Consider the following 15,377-nt stretch of genomic DNA (forward strand, 5'->3'; position numbering starts at 1 on the left):
GTAATTAGTTAGAAGTTGCTAAAATCTCCCCCCCCCCCTTGTGAGTCGTGGCGCAGATGGACGACGCCGCGCATCGCGATTGGACGAGTGGACGACCAACGGCGTTGGGGGGACAATTTGAATCGGCGTGTGGTGATGGGAGATGGTGCTCGCTCTCTCTCTCGCTCCACGTGTGTATATGTGTGTATATATACAGGATATTAAGGACATTAATCTAGATACTGTAGAGGAATAACACTGCGGTAGATTGGGACGCGAGTCTAGATTTAAGGTCGCGGTTGAGTAGGCTGTAGGGTCACAGTGCGGGGATATAGGGGAACCCGTGCTTCGGTTATTAGGGACGAGTATATAGGCACGCCCGTGCGGTTAGTGAGAATACATCTTGGGAATAGGACCACGAAGGAAATATAATACAAAGTGTGAAGAATCGCGACATGCCGGTCTCAAGGTCACAGAGGAAGAGACTGAATTGCAGTGCGGGTGAGTGTCTTGTGTAGTTATTACACATTTAAAGTTGTTTTCAAACATCAAAAATCACGTGTAAAAAAAATAATGTGCATTTTCACCACAATGTCCTAAAGAAGTGCATTGATTTTTGCGTCGTGTAGTTCTTTAGTTCAGAATCTTTTGATGGTTTTTGCAGTAACGAACGTGCAGTATTCCTGTTGTCACACTTGAATTTGTCTTGTTACATTTGACTGTGTGTGTGTTTGTTTTGTTTAATGATCTCTCATCTGTCTCTCGGGGCTCAGTTGTGGGCAGCAGAAAGCAACAGCAGCAAAAATCCACTGTTGTACCGTACTTGTGTGCTCCCACGTATAAATTCTCCCACCCCACCTTCACCAAACCCCGACCGGTGAAGTATGTTTAACACTTAGGCTTTCGCGACCAATATCATCCATAATAGAGGCTTTTTTTGGGGTTGGATCACGTAAATATATAAATGTGTCGTTAAACCCGCCACCACCCGACACAGCCAACTAGTAAGGGTTGTCAGAAGCGCCTCTACATTAAGGAACGAAACAGACTTCTCCACAAATCTGGCTGTCGCCTGGTGAAGCTGGTTGTAATTACTGGCGAAACGTCGTACTCCGATTGTGAATGTTGTGGCTTGGCTCTCCAACACACCGGTGTGCTGTACTAGTATACTACACTATACTCCCCACTATACACTACACCCCTGTATAATACACTATACACTACACTATACACTACTATACACTACACACCAGTGTGCTGTACTTGTATACTACACTATACACTACACTATACACTACACTATACACTACACACCGGTGTGCTGTACTAGTATACTACACTATACACTACACTATACACTACACACTAGTGCTGTACTAGTATACACTATACACTACACTATACACTAGTGCTGTACTAGTGACGAATTGGCCACGTTCTGTTTACGTGACAACCCTCACTAGTTGGCTGTGTTGGGTGGTGGCGGGTTTTAACGACACATTTATATATTTACGCGATCTCACCCAAAAAACCTCTGGATGGTGAAGTATGGTCAAACCACAGGCATGGAAAGAGGCCTTCGTTCAATTTTGGATTGACAAAGGACATGTCTGTGCGTGTAAGTAGTAAACGTTATGGCCGCCAAGAAAATAAGTAATGTTTAAAATACTTTTTATTAAACACGCTTTGATTAAATGTACCCTACTCGTAATGGCAGAACTCCAGGAAGTGGCCCCGAGGCTTGTCATAACATAAGGAATCGTGGTGATTTACAGCCAACGTCAGTTGAGCGTGGACAATTAGACCCAAGCCGAAAGATAACATATAAAAAAATAATGTTTAAAAACAATTTTTTGATAGAATATAGTTTTGTCATCAGTATGACATAAGTATACCAAGTTTGCAGTCGATACCACATTGGGAAGTGGGTTAAAACTTGAGAATACGACAACAACAACAGAGTGAGTTAAATAAAAGCGTGTCAATAAAAACATCTCTCCTGGATTCTCATGAGGTGCCCTGCCACACTGGCGATGTTTGTCAATTATCATCCATGAGAGTCTGGGTTCGTGAGAGAATCTGGAGGAATACCCTGGTGTTGGTGGTATTTGCAACGAGGGTGCGGGTATTACTTCAAAGCTCCACACTGATAGATGCAATAATCCATTGCTGTACTATACTTCTCTTTCCTGACCAACTCGAAGCCAGGTATTTCCAGGGTGTCTCCCATAAAAGTACTAGCCAGCATGAAACCTGCATAACGTCAGAGATTGAGTGAGGTCTGGGTAACGTTAAGGGCGATTTCATTACATCTTCTCTACAAACACCGTATTCTCCGGATGGACAAGACTCACTCTTTCCCCACTTGTATTTTAAATCAATGGTTGGGAGTGCGTCTTATAATCCGGTGGGTGTATGAGAATATGTATACTGTACGTACTTTATTATGTATATATTGATAACGGGCACAAGTTTATTGGTGTGTCCAGTGCTGTATTATGATTCGGTCATGGCCATAGAGAAACTCCAGAATCGGAAGCTTTATTTAGACTGGAGGATTCCGATGAGCTATGAAGCTCATGTGTTTTTTCACAGATGTCCAGTAGGCAAGTTAAAACGACAACAAACAAAAACCTAATAGTAGCGTACAATAGAGAAAAGGCACGTCGCTAAAACTAAATAACTAAATGAACGTACCTCGACCAGTAGAGGGCAATACTGCTCCACGGATGGAATTCATCTGCAGTGCTTTGAGCCCCAGACCCGGGGGGCAATTGCAAATTGTTATCGTGTTGTTAATGAATTTGCTATGGCAGTGTAATTGGAATTCAAATTTCGGCTAACAATGCTGTCGTGATTTCAATTATAATTGATCCCAGGTCTGCTGAGCTACAATTGCTTGCCGAGCTGCGATGCTGACGATGTAATGCTTTTAATGTGATGCGTGACTGTGGATCAGCTCTTTTGAAATAACGTTTGGAAACCCAGAAGATGTTGAACAGCGTGACCTAAATATGCCGATTTCAACGCAAAAAGGTCGAGAGACTGGTCTAGATTTAGCATTCTTACATGCTGCTGGAAAATGTGGACCTCCAAAGCCAATGATAGGCCAATTTGATTGAGACGTACTTCTATTTATACTGAATGCAGAGACGGAAGGGGGTTCCGTTTATCCATGTTTTCACTATTTCCATGTAATATTCTGCACACAGCCTGATTCACATTAATACTTTTTAGAAAGCGGCACACTTTATTGTTACGCACTCTTTCACTTTTGCCTACACGAACGTCTAAGTAAACGCTTGCTTTGCGAATTGTCCTAACTATAATTTGATGGGAGTTTAACTTGTTTTTTATTTGCAAAACGAAACGGCACGGTTAAGATTGTGCTCAAAGAACGATTAAGCCAGCCCAACGGCTGTTGGCTACGCTACGTGAAACTGCTGCAATTGCAAATCGCGCACACACACGCACACACGTCACCGGCCTGAGAAATGTGCACCGCACATGAGCTTCAAGCGAGTTTCAACACGTCGCTTGAATGTCCACAGCGCCAGTGCATCGTCCCCTGCCTGGACTTTCGAAGTTACCTACATTAAACATCTCGCAATTCCTTTTCAACGACCACCTAAAAATGTCCGTTGCCGTTTCTCCCACGACTCTTGCAGAGCCTCCGGGGTTGGTGATGGAAGTGAAGCCCAAGATGGGGAGAAGGTCTGTCGCTGCTGCCGTAGCAGCTCCCAGGCATGGCAACGAGTCAAGCGGCAACGTCAACTCTTGCCTGGTATGAGACAAACACCTTGTTAGGCGTGAGTAATGTGGTTTCTTGCCACCACGGTGTGTAGGCGTGGACCGCTCTTATTACATGGTGCAGAGTATCATCATTTGACACTGATTGTGGTTGTGGATGGTCGTCGGCTGGAATTGTGTGATTGAGAAAGGTGTGGACCGCTTTTGGCAGCAGTTCCATGAAAGAGCCGTTTGGTTAGTCATCATCGTCTTCAACTTTTATGTGTAACCAGGTAAGAGTCTGCTAAGACTAACCATCTGTGATAAAATATCAATAACAACAGTGTACAATTATGACGTAAATAATACAATAACAATAACCAATGGTAAAAAAATTAACTCTCAGTTGAAGTTCATATTTTCTTAAGATGTGTTTCTTAAACGAGATTTTAAACTTTGATTTCGAAAGCACGAACGTGCAAATTTGCAAGGGCAATATTTCATTGGATGGGTTGGTTTAAAACGGTGAAAATTGCAAAAAAAATCATGTACGAGGTGCTTAATCGTAGAAAGAACAGTTTCCAAATGTAGCGTTAACTCTACGTACATTGTTGAAGCAAGTCTCATAATTTGCAAGCAATAAAATCTGGAAACAAACCAGACCGGCACAAGAACGGTAAGATGCGTAGTTGTCATCTCTACATTCGAAATTATGCTGAGTGTAATTCGGCGATGATGTCACCTAAAGTCACTGTTGTATAAGTCAAAGGGAAACCACCCCCAAACCTTCGTTCTGAAATAATTTCTCAAGAACACAACGTTGCGAGTTGCAGAGTGTGGGGCATGGGGATTGGAGGGGAAGGAAGGAACTTGAGCCATGCACCTGCCCTTGGGCCAATGACTTTAGAGAAAGATCCACTTGTTAACCTTCTTTATTTACTTTTCGCAGCCCGATAGAGCACTGAAGGTTCAAAACATCAACACGGACCTCAAGCAAAGGGAGACAGACAAGGAGGTAAAAAGTCGTGTGCCCGTCCAGTTCGTTTCACCCTTGCCCCCTCGTGCCAATCGATCGAAAAGTGGATGCCCGGTAACCGCCGCCAACGCCTCTCGTGCCGCCACAGACGCGCCTGCTGGTGAAGCAGTGTGCCGAGACAGAGCGCCGTCTGCGTGCCGTGGAGGCGGAGCTGCGCAAGGCGGAGGAGAAGCTGCAAACTGGCGCGCGCGAGCGCAATGCCCTGACGACGCGGGCGACCGCCGCGGAGAAGCGATCTGCCGAGCTCCAGAGCATCAACGACATGCTGCGGGCTAAGGTGAGCGGCACTGAACACCCACGCACTGAAAGGGTCGACCCCAGTGGTTGGCTTGTGTTATCACCTTAATTTGCAAAACTCCAAGGTGGAGTTTTTGTAGCCTCCTCAACCTGGACATTGAGCCATCACCTTAGGTCAGTCATACTTGCTTGGCATCACTTTCAGTTATCTTGCAGCATATAAAACCCCTACATGTTAACAGGTTTTAAAATAACTTGTACATTTAACATTAAAACACAGAAACATTTATCTTGGAATTCTTAGCCGTGACAAACGCAGGTTGCACTTCAGGGAATGATCTTCGTCGCTGTGACTGATATCTGCTTGGGAAATTCTCTGTCCATGTTGAGATCACCATCATTGTATGTATCTTAAACTTCTTTTCGCATCGTACGTTGACAACCGTGTTAATCATCATCATCATCCGCCATTTTAATCATCATTATCCGCCATGGTCAATCCAGCCCTGGATCAATGCCTCATCTAGCCACTTACCATCCCTCTCGATCCTGCAACGTAACATTTGGATCGTAAGTCGTAATTTTGAATCGCGTCGGCAGTCTTTTTTCATATGGCTGATGTTGATGCAGAGCAACGACTACAATTTCGCATTCGGGTGGTCAAGCTAGATAAGTGTCGGCAGCCTCGAAGCTGATCTGGCAACGATTCGTAAAAACCACCCTTCTATTTTAACTTTGACGCGGTGTCGTATTGCATCACCTGTTTCAACGACTGGCATCGTGGCACTGTTGCTGTGCTTTGTGTGTACCTGACTCCACAGTTCTCGAGAGACGAGCTGAAAAGCGAACTTGGCAAACTGTGCTTGGAATTGGCGGAGCTGAAACTAAAGCTGGAGAGTGAACAGCAGGTGACCGTCTGCTTCCTGCGTGCTCTCCGCTTATCGGACCTCGCTCATCACTATTGCACACGTACAAGTGTAGTGTTAGCTTCCAGTAAGGAAAGCCAACAAATAAATAAATAACATTTATATACTAATCTCGAAATGAGGGTGTTCATATGATTTTCAAAATATGGCTTATTTACAGGAATGAGTAAATGGTGTGATGCCAACCATCGACACTGAATGCACCATCACCACAAGGGTGGACACGTAATTTTTATCTGAATTACAGTTCTAATTGGTTGACATGCTTTGCCCCAAGTAAAAGTGACCTTAATGATTATACTGATGATTACCCGCATCTCTTAAGTGTCTGAAACGTACGTCTGAAATTGTGGAACTGCACAATCATTAAAGGATTTACCCTCCATCCCTGACGATTCCATAGATTGTTGCGATTAAGGGCAGCGATTCATTCTCAATATGTTATATATCTCTTGCAGTGAACGATAGGATCTCAAGTGGCTGAAGAATAAACTATTGCAGACTTCTCTCTGTGAAACTTGGCGCTTTCCATCATGATGGCCTTGCACTATAAGAATGGTGCAAAATATCCAAATGTACCACATTATTACAATTTTGATGAAGGTATGGCGAACTGAGGAATTTATAAATTCGTGCGTAATTCCACCCCTACCAGTCGGCTGTTTTGTTGTCGCTTGAGTCCATGCTCACGGCCAACACCAGGTGACGATTATCTGAACCGGTCCTGGGCCTCCCCTAGGTTGCTTCAGCCTCAAATGAATATCTGGTGCAGTGTATAAAACATCGTCACTAGGTAGACAAAGGTGTCCGTACATGGTGTTGACCACCCACCCCCTCGTGTGCATTACCGGCCTTCATAGGTATTTGCTAACAGCATTTGCCCCAACAGTCTGTTAAGGCTATATGGGGGGGATCTTTGTCTTGTATGTCTTTGTCTCTACAGGAGAAGGAGCAGATGAAATGTGAGTTTGAGGAGCAAGTGAGGACCTTGCAACTGAATCTACAAACATCTCAGACAGTCTTAGAACCCCTGAAAGGTAAGGTGTGTGTGTTTTCCTCCCACAGGTTGGTGTTATGGATTGCTTTTCATATACATTCACATAGTTATAATGATAATAGTCTAATATTTATATACAAGATCTTTTGTCAATCCACTACTTAATGCTGTGTTGGTTAAGGGTTTGTTTTAACTATACTTCACCACCATATACTGGGGCATGACCATTTGGCGTATCGCAGCCACCATTTGTTATTCGTTGCCGAGAATTTCACTTGGGTCACCAGGTTCAAATGTGTAAATACTATTTAAATTGAAAAGAGTTGGCAATTTATGATAAAAACATGGCACTTTTATTAACCCGTAATTTTTCAACTTAATACAAAGCCTGGAAATAACTTTTTATTTATCAAACAGAGGACCCAAAGAACAACTCAAAATCGGATTTGACGGATCGGCCGTTGGGGGGCGGCGATCCCAGCAGCCACGCGCAACCACCCCAAATCCCCGCAGCGCAGAGCGGTGCAAACGCCGATCGGTGTCGGTTGGCGCGGCGCGACGGAGAAATCTCCACCCTCCGGGTTCAGGTTCAGCGCCTCGAGAAGAAGCTCCCGTCTCACTCCAAACGCGGGCCGGGGCGCGGCGCTGTCGCTCGCGAAGTTCCCATGGAGTGCGACGGTCCCGGTGTGCGTGCTGGCGAGGATGCGGCGGCGGCGACGACGGCGGAGGAGATGGCGATGCTGCCGCTGGAGGGGCCCGCGCTGGAGCAGCAGCTGTCGGGCCTGATGGAGGAACGGGTGACCATCGAGCAGGGCCTGCGAGCGGTGCTCACCGACGTTGAGCACCTGCAGCAGGGAGATGCGCGGCTGGAGGAGCTCGTGGAACGCATGGACAGGGACGTGCGGGAGAAGTACGAGGAGATTGAGAAGCTGAAGACCGAGCTGAACAGGTGAGACCGGTGTGGGATTATGTCTTTCACGTCAAGTTAAAGTGTGCTTTGACAACCATGCCGACTTAAAAGTATGCTTGGCTTTTAATTTCCTACGAGATGAGGTGCATTGATTGGGTTACAGGAGTGTACCCCCTGTCACCATACTCCGTATGTATGTTGAACTTATTTCACACCATACGTAGCCAACCGTGCTCATCCGTGGCGATGGTGGGACAACTTGGCTGATCGGCTCAGTTCTATCATATTTATTTTTTGTGCAACAACAAATCGTAATCGACTAACTTTGCGGCTGATTACTTGTGCACCTTTTAAAAATTGCAGCCGCCCCAGAGCCAGAAAACCCCTCTAGAAGCCACACCCAGCTGCACGCTGCTAATGGTGCCAATTAAGTGTCCCAAACCCCTGGCCATTGTCGCCCATCCAACGGTGCACACATGATGTCAGATTTCCCCCCCCCCCCGCCTCCCAACACAATTTTTTCGTGCCATTTGTCTAGTTGAGCAATTGCAGCGATATTCGGTGGAGTAATCGATTTTACTTAAATATTTTGATAGCCCAGCTCAAGACTTTTACGGGGTCCTTGTCCACAGCATGAGGGAGTCCGCGGAGGAGCAGAGGCAGTGCCTGCAGGAGCGAGTGGAGGCGCTGGAGCGGGAGGCGGCCCAAGGGCAGAAGAAAGCGCCCCCAAAGACTCCACGCCGGCGCGTGACGCTGCTCGCAGCCGAAGCCGGGAGCGAGCTCGCCAGGTGCGCTGTGCCTGCCGAGCAGGCGTGACCCGTTGCGCAGGGGAACATTTAATAACATGCATCGCGTTATAATAATGTTCAATGTAGTTTATGCACGGGCGACGGGCGGATTACTACATGGCAGGATCGTGAGAGGTGGCGGCGATGGGGTGGTAAGTCCTTCATCCAGCAGTGGATTGACCATGGCTGATAGTGATTTAGTGGCCTCCCCCGCGCCATGCGGATCCTGCGGGTTTTTTTTCATCACCGTTGTTTTTGGAGCAGGCCCAAAATCCCAAAATGTTCAAGCAACAAACAGGACTTATTGAAGGTGTAACAGATAAGAGTTAATACATTTCTTGAATTGAGCAAGGGTTGGTAAAGCAGAGAGCATAGACCTGAGTATATAGAAGTACAGTGAAGCGATATATATATTTTTTGCACTACCCTAGAACAACAACAAACCTGTTTTCTTAAGCACGTTGGCGCTTCGTCCGAGCAATTTATATTATCCAACCTGCTTCGCTTTGAGATCTGGCGCATTCCGGGCAATTTGGTCACAGGCTTAACCAACAAGCATGTCGTTAACGAGACTCAAAACAATCACTCGGCTTAGACGCGCGACCGAGATCGTCCGTTCGGCGAGCAGCAGCTGGTTTGCGACCATTGACAACAGTCCCGTCGCTCGTGGCCCACCACAGAAACGTGGAGAGCATGGAGAGCAAGATGACGCAGATGGTGGCCGAGATGAGCGCCATTCACCAGGCGTACAGGGAGCAAGTCGGGGAACCGCCGCTGCCCGCGGCTGTCGTCACGAGGGCCCAGTCGGCCAAGCCGCAGGGCTCCTCGAGCGCCGCCAAAGACGAGCTCCTGCAAAAAATGCCACTCCTGCGGAGCGCAGAGTGAGTAATCCGTGTGCCTTCGCCGCACGATTGAGCCTGTTCGCCTGCGACCCGCTGCGACCCCTGTAGGTTGGGTAACTGCCTCTGTTGTCAATCCACTGCTTGACCTAAAGCCTCCCCCCCCCACCCCGGTCGTTGGGGGGGTTGTTCAACCATATTTCACCGCACTGGTTAGTAAAGCAGATTTTCAGGTGTCGCTCGGTGTTAATGGTAGCCATGTCCGGGAATTGAACTCTGGTTGCCAGGCTCATAGCGAAGTGTGATCATCAATGTGCCACCATTGCATTGCTTCCTTGCACAACGTGTACAAAGGGAAATTATTGATTCTTACACTCACGATTCAATACCTATGCCATTTAATGTACAATAGACGCATTGTTAAATGCCCTTTTTTTATACGGTACAATGATGTCATGAGAGCGAACTAAAACAGGAAAAGTTACTTTAAAGTATTTTTTTTCATAAACGAAGCTGCAAAAACCCATGTCGGAGAGCCCTGAAAAAGCTCAAAAGCTTCCTATTTCGCTGGATTTTCCTTCATCGATTTAATGGATTGCATGAGACTGAACAGAAGCGTTGTGTGCCGTGCTTCCGCGTGCCCTGGCAGGGCTGAGAACAAGGTGTCGTCGGAGGCCATGCAGGAAGAAATTCTAAAGTGGAAGAAGATGTACGACAAGAGTGGATCCAGGGTCTTCAAGGTAAGTCGATTCGCTTCACAACGATCATGTGGCCGGGGATGAAAGAAGCTCGGCGTGGTGGCACAAACTTCTAATAGAGGGCTTTGAACAACAACAACAACAACAAAACTATAAAATATTTTTTATTTTACCAGGTAAGTCCCACTGAGCTATAAGGCTCTTTTCAGAAGCAACCTGGCCACAAATGACAGCTCAATGAAGTGGTGGCTAATTTGAAAATTTATTGGAGCCAAATACTCTAGATATTATTTTTTTTAAAACGGAGGACCCAGAGAAAAATCCGCACGACCACGGGGAGAACATGCAAAATCCAAATATATAGGTGTCAGGGTTGGGATTGAACCCACTACCTCCTGCATACCAGGCGAGGTATTTAACATCTCACCACTATGCCGCCCCATGAAAGTAAGTGCTGTAGAATCGTGAAACTCTCGAACCGCTGGGCGTTGAAGTTGCCAGGAGATGGCAGCACAGACTAGATTTGCGAACCTCGTAGTTTTCAGAGGTTTGATTCGTCGCAACTCGTGTGTGGGTTTTCTCAGGGTACTCCTGCCGGCATGCAGCCCACTCGGTTCATGGCCAAATTAGAGGAATATAGCCCAATATTTCAATGCAGAGTCCTGAAAGAAAAAGCGTCTTTAGACTTAGTGAGAATTTCCTGTATAAATAAAGTACATTATCAAACATCAGCTCTGCTGTAGATAGGATCAATGCTGTCATTGTAAATATGAGATGCATCTCCCAATGCTGCACAATCCACAACGTGTGGAAGCACCAATGTAGTAAGGCGTTTCGGCCAATTAAAGTGTGTTTTTATATTTGGGAGGAAACTGGAGCATCCAGAGGGAAACCCACATGTGCGAGGGGGAAATACTGTATCCCATACAGATGGATATCAATCTGCACTTTACTGTACCGCAATTGTCCCTGGTAAGCCAAGGTATGGCAACTCGATGTCCACGTGAAGGGAGTTTCACAGCATTTGTGTGATCCATCAACAACCCTCGCCTCTCCAGTGCTGGCTTACAGGCGTTCACCACCACCAGGCTAGGTTGTGCTGTGGAGTGAAACGGGGGGGGGGGTGCTGTAGAGGCGTTTAACTGCTCACTGCTTTCATAGTCAACCTTGCCGTGGTACTCCCAAGTGCACTGACATTTATATATCTAAATCGGCTCAAGCCTCCTGCAAATCGCATTACTTTTGTGTGGTCACCCCCACTCTGAATCCCTCCCCTCTCCCTGTCCCCTGTGAAAACAGATGCCGCTCCGTGCAGCTCACTTCTGCTTGCTCCTTCTCTCCCCCTCTTCCCTCGCCTCTCGTCTCCTAACATCTCGGCCTGGTCATGCCTTCTCTGCTTCTTCCTCGGTGTGCCTTCTTTCACCCTGCTGCTCATCTTGAGCCGTGCACTCTCATTCCTGCGGTGTGTCACGTGTAAGAGGTTTTTTTGATCAGAAGGCTGCCCCGATTATATTTTAATGCATTTGTATGAGAACTATGGTGCTAAACGGGTGCTCGTGCACAACAGCCACTGCTTGGCCCGAGTTTAATTCCCGACTACAATGTACATCAGTGGCAGTTATCTGAATTGTTCCTGGGCCAACCCTAAGTCGACTCCACCTTAAATGAATACCTGTTGCCATGTGTAAAAAAACTAAAATTTCACCGGTGGAGACCAAGGCAGCTGATGCGTGGTGCTGGCCAAAGCATTCGCTCATAATCAGACTCTTTATTTAGACTCTGGGAATCCAATGAGCTAATGAAGCTCATTTTCACAGATGTCAAGTCGGTTCACTGATGCCAAACCAGCTTTCATATGTTATCGCGAACGGTATGTGCCCTGCACATGCCATAACAGTCTGTGTAGGCTATATACAAGGAGTATTTGTCTTTTTTGTGAATTCTCGCAGGTCGCCTCTCCACTGCTAGGACGCCTGTCCAGGCTGCGTCTGACAGATCGGCGCCACCGCAGCTTCTTCCCGACCTTCGTCGACGAGAGCTTGAACGCTGCCGGCAAACGCTCCGCAGCTACTTCCGCCATGTACGGCTTCACCGGGGCTAACCAACTCAACAAGCAGAACATGTTTCTGTAAACAAGGATTAAACGGCCAGCTCGGTGCTCTGACCTCTGAGACACGTGGTCACCTTCTTAACTAATTTGTACAAGTCTGTCTTGTATGAACGTCGGAATAGCAAGCTGTTGTTGGAATGCACATGTCGCGCAACGTTTCGTGGGATTTTCTTTTACTTGCATTAAACAACAATATTTTTACGTAACTTCAATTGTGTGCTTGTGGGATTTTTTTTCCCCCAGCTTTAATCTGTATATCAATGCTGCGGGGGCCGGGTTGAGTGGTTGGCATGATAGTACTTTCCTCGAAGGGTTTTTAATAATTGAATGCATGCGTTTTTTGTGGTTAGCTGTTCGGTATCCATTTGGATTATCGTTTGCGCAATATGCACCCACAAAATATGTTACAAGCCCACGTCCGATTCTACAATGAATTTTCTGTAATGACTGATTGCATCATTGATATATAATACAGTAATATGTCCTAATCCACTGCTAGATGAAAGCTTCCCCGTGCTGTGTTTATCACATGAATTGATTGACCAAACGTCACTGATTAGTCCAGTAGTGCGGATTGGTGCAGTGGGGGGAGGGGGGCCCAGGACTTGTTTAGTTATTATTTGCCACTGATGTTAGCCGTCGCCGTGATTTTGTACTCCGATCGCTGGCTTCACAGTGCAGTGCGTTTAACCACGGCGCTAACACCTCACAATTTTCGAAATGATAAGGATAAAATATAATGAAACGTTGTCTTATGGTAAATGGTAATGTACATAATTCGTTTTGTTAAACTGGTGTTGGGTTTCATGACGTCAGAATCTGAAGCTGGTGTTGCTTGGTCGTGTGACAATCGGTGGCATTTTAACTCGCCGTAAAGCAATCTAAACGTTGAACAAATGTTTACGCGTGACGTTTTTTACGTATAAATTTCGATTTAAAGCTTTCGTGACTGCAGGAAATCATCTTCTTGGTTCTTTCGGTAAAGTCACGTATTTCCATTCTACGTGACTTTACCGAAAGAACCAAGAAGAGGTTTTTTTACGTACTTTGCATCGCCGCAGACACTTAATATAATGGAAAAGTGTGCATGGCTTTGCTTGTGAGTCGATGATTTCATTCCTTGCGTGTATGCACGGTGGGGTCACGATGACCCCGACGTCTCGTGTGACCCCTGTGGCTGCCGAATATTTTGCCATGGGGCATTTAGTCCACGAACAACACATGACTTTCTATACTGCATAGGCATTTGCAGTTATGCCGCGTGGCCGGCACTTGTATTTTTCGGATTGTAGCACGTTTGGCATATATTTCCTGAAGCTCCCAGCACGTTGAATGAAATGTGGGGACAGTACCAAATAACGCGTGGTACAACTTAAAAAAACACAATTTTAGAACGAGACTATACTTAAAAATATATATTTAAACACCGGAGGGATGTTAACACGACTTGCTTGTTTATTGTGTCGAGGTGGGATCTGGGTTTTGCACTAAGTTTTTGTTTCTTATTACACTTCATTGTAATAAATATAATTAGCACATTTTGTATGTGTGTGTGTGCCGTCTTATTTGTTCACTTTGACGTGCCATTGAGTGAAGGATCTGCAGTAAAGGGGAGGCGAAAACCACAGCAGCAGAATAGCGATGAACATGAAAGCACCAGGGCAGAAACAAAGGCAGGCTAAGAAGAAAGAGCTGGTTCCAAGTGATGTGAAGGATTGGGGTGGACGTGGAGCTGATGGCCTAGCACAGGAAAAAATGGAGAGACTACATCCGTGGGGAAATTGACAGGAATATGTTGAGTAAACGTGTACAATATTTTCACTCGTTGGGATCGCCTTAGGTGCCATCACTCGTTAAAATGTCTTCAAGTGGCCAACGGTGAATTGTGTGAGAACTATTCAAATACCTGCTTCACTCTTTGGCATCTAAATAGAAACTACTCACGTTTTGCTACTTCGGGTGATAACGACGTCTGCTCTGGCCCATTGATTATAATTTCTTAAGCTCACAATGCACGGCATCGAAGTGGACTGTTGGCTAAATGTAGCATGCGCAGTCAAGTTGTGTCAATCTACCGCTGGATATTTGACCGTGGGTTGGTGAATGCAGAACATTGGATGTTTCTGGACTGCCCTTAAGGCCTTCTACATCCGTCTTGTGCATCATGGTCACCCATCCAAGCACTTTCCAATTCATTTCCCATTGCCCATAAGTTCAAATAATCACGCGAAAGCCACAATATTAAATGGTTGAGCCGTTTAGTTTAACCATTGCCCCCTACTGAGAAAAATTGGCAGGACCACCCTTTAAACAAAAAAAGTCCGAATCGGTGATCCTTCGTTAAAAAAAAATATTGAATAATAAATATTATTTGGTAGCCACTGTCTTTATACAGATATATAGAGCCTAATCCCATCCCCACCGACTCATCCTCTCACTTGGCTTTTCACTGATGAGACCCGCCTGCTTAGTCCACACTAAGCCCTCTGCCACTGTGCTGGTATTCAAGTTAACGTCCTCTGATTTAAAGCTTTCGTGACTGCAGGGATTCATATTCTTGGTTCTTTCGGTAAAGTCACGTAGAAGGGAAATAATATGGAAATAATATTTTATTATTTCCCTTTACGTGACTTTGGATGTTAATATTCTTGGTTCTTTCGGTAAAGTCGCGTAGAAGGGAAATAATATGGAAATAATATTTTATTATTTCCCTTCTACGTTAAATATTCTCAGATTATATTTTTTTCTGAGTCCGGTACAGAGACTCGAGAAACAGTGTGCAACTTTCGCACCCTTGACCGTCATTCCTGTGAAATGCTCATTAACTTTATCAATTCAACATGATCCTGCCTCTCTTAAGGAGCCAAATGCGTGTTTTAAGAATGTTAAAGTATAAAATAACGTGATGCGTTTCAGCACAAGCTAATATTTCACCGATTCCACAAATCTCGTAGAAAATCGAATCGTTACACGGATCATCATCAACCTCAGCCATGGCCAATCCACTGCTGGATTAAAAGCCTCCCCCACGCCTTGAGGGGTAACGATTATCGTTGTTGTTTGACCATACTTCACCACGCCGGTCAATGCATAAACGAAGAAACAAAATAATTCCAATCAGGCTGACC

The 15,377-nt window shown here is 45.7% G+C and overlaps 1 protein-coding gene across 1 annotated transcript; it reads left to right on the forward strand.

Moving 5' to 3' along the window:
• The first annotated feature begins 112 nt into the window (after positions 1–112).
• Positions 113–13,748, forward strand: LOC133342962 (plectin-like). Its single transcript, XM_061552365.1, has 11 exons — positions 113–480; positions 3,648–3,763; positions 4,658–4,723; positions 4,833–5,021; positions 5,803–5,889; positions 6,851–6,944; positions 7,322–7,853; positions 8,447–8,602; positions 9,283–9,483; positions 10,091–10,181; positions 12,089–13,748. The coding sequence occupies exons 1-11, from the start codon at positions 435–437 to the stop codon at positions 12,269–12,271; spliced, it is 1,761 nt and encodes a 586-aa protein (XP_061408349.1). The 5' UTR covers positions 113–434; the 3' UTR covers positions 12,272–13,748.
• Positions 13,749–15,377: the final 1,629 nt, after the last annotated feature.

This window comes from Lethenteron reissneri, chromosome 16, assembly GCF_015708825.2.
Source record: "Lethenteron reissneri isolate LAM-NWPU_2019-01 chromosome 16, ASM1570882v1, whole genome shotgun sequence".
NCBI lineage: Eukaryota > Metazoa > Chordata > Hyperoartia > Petromyzontiformes > Petromyzontidae > Lethenteron > Lethenteron reissneri.

What these genes read in the sequence shown, in the direction of transcription:
- LOC133342962 (XM_061552365.1), top strand. Translation starts at nt 435, where the DNA reads ATGCCGGTCTCAAGGTCACAGAGGAAGAGACTGAATTGCAGTGCGG. An exon ending in GCAACGTCAACTCTTGCCTG is followed by an intron (nt 3,764 to 4,657) that starts GTATGAGACAAA and finishes TACTTTTCGCAG; the next exon opens with CCCGATAGAGCACTGAAGGT. An exon ending in ACGACATGCTGCGGGCTAAG is followed by an intron (nt 5,022 to 5,802) that starts GTGAGCGGCACT and finishes CTGACTCCACAG; the next exon opens with TTCTCGAGAGACGAGCTGAA.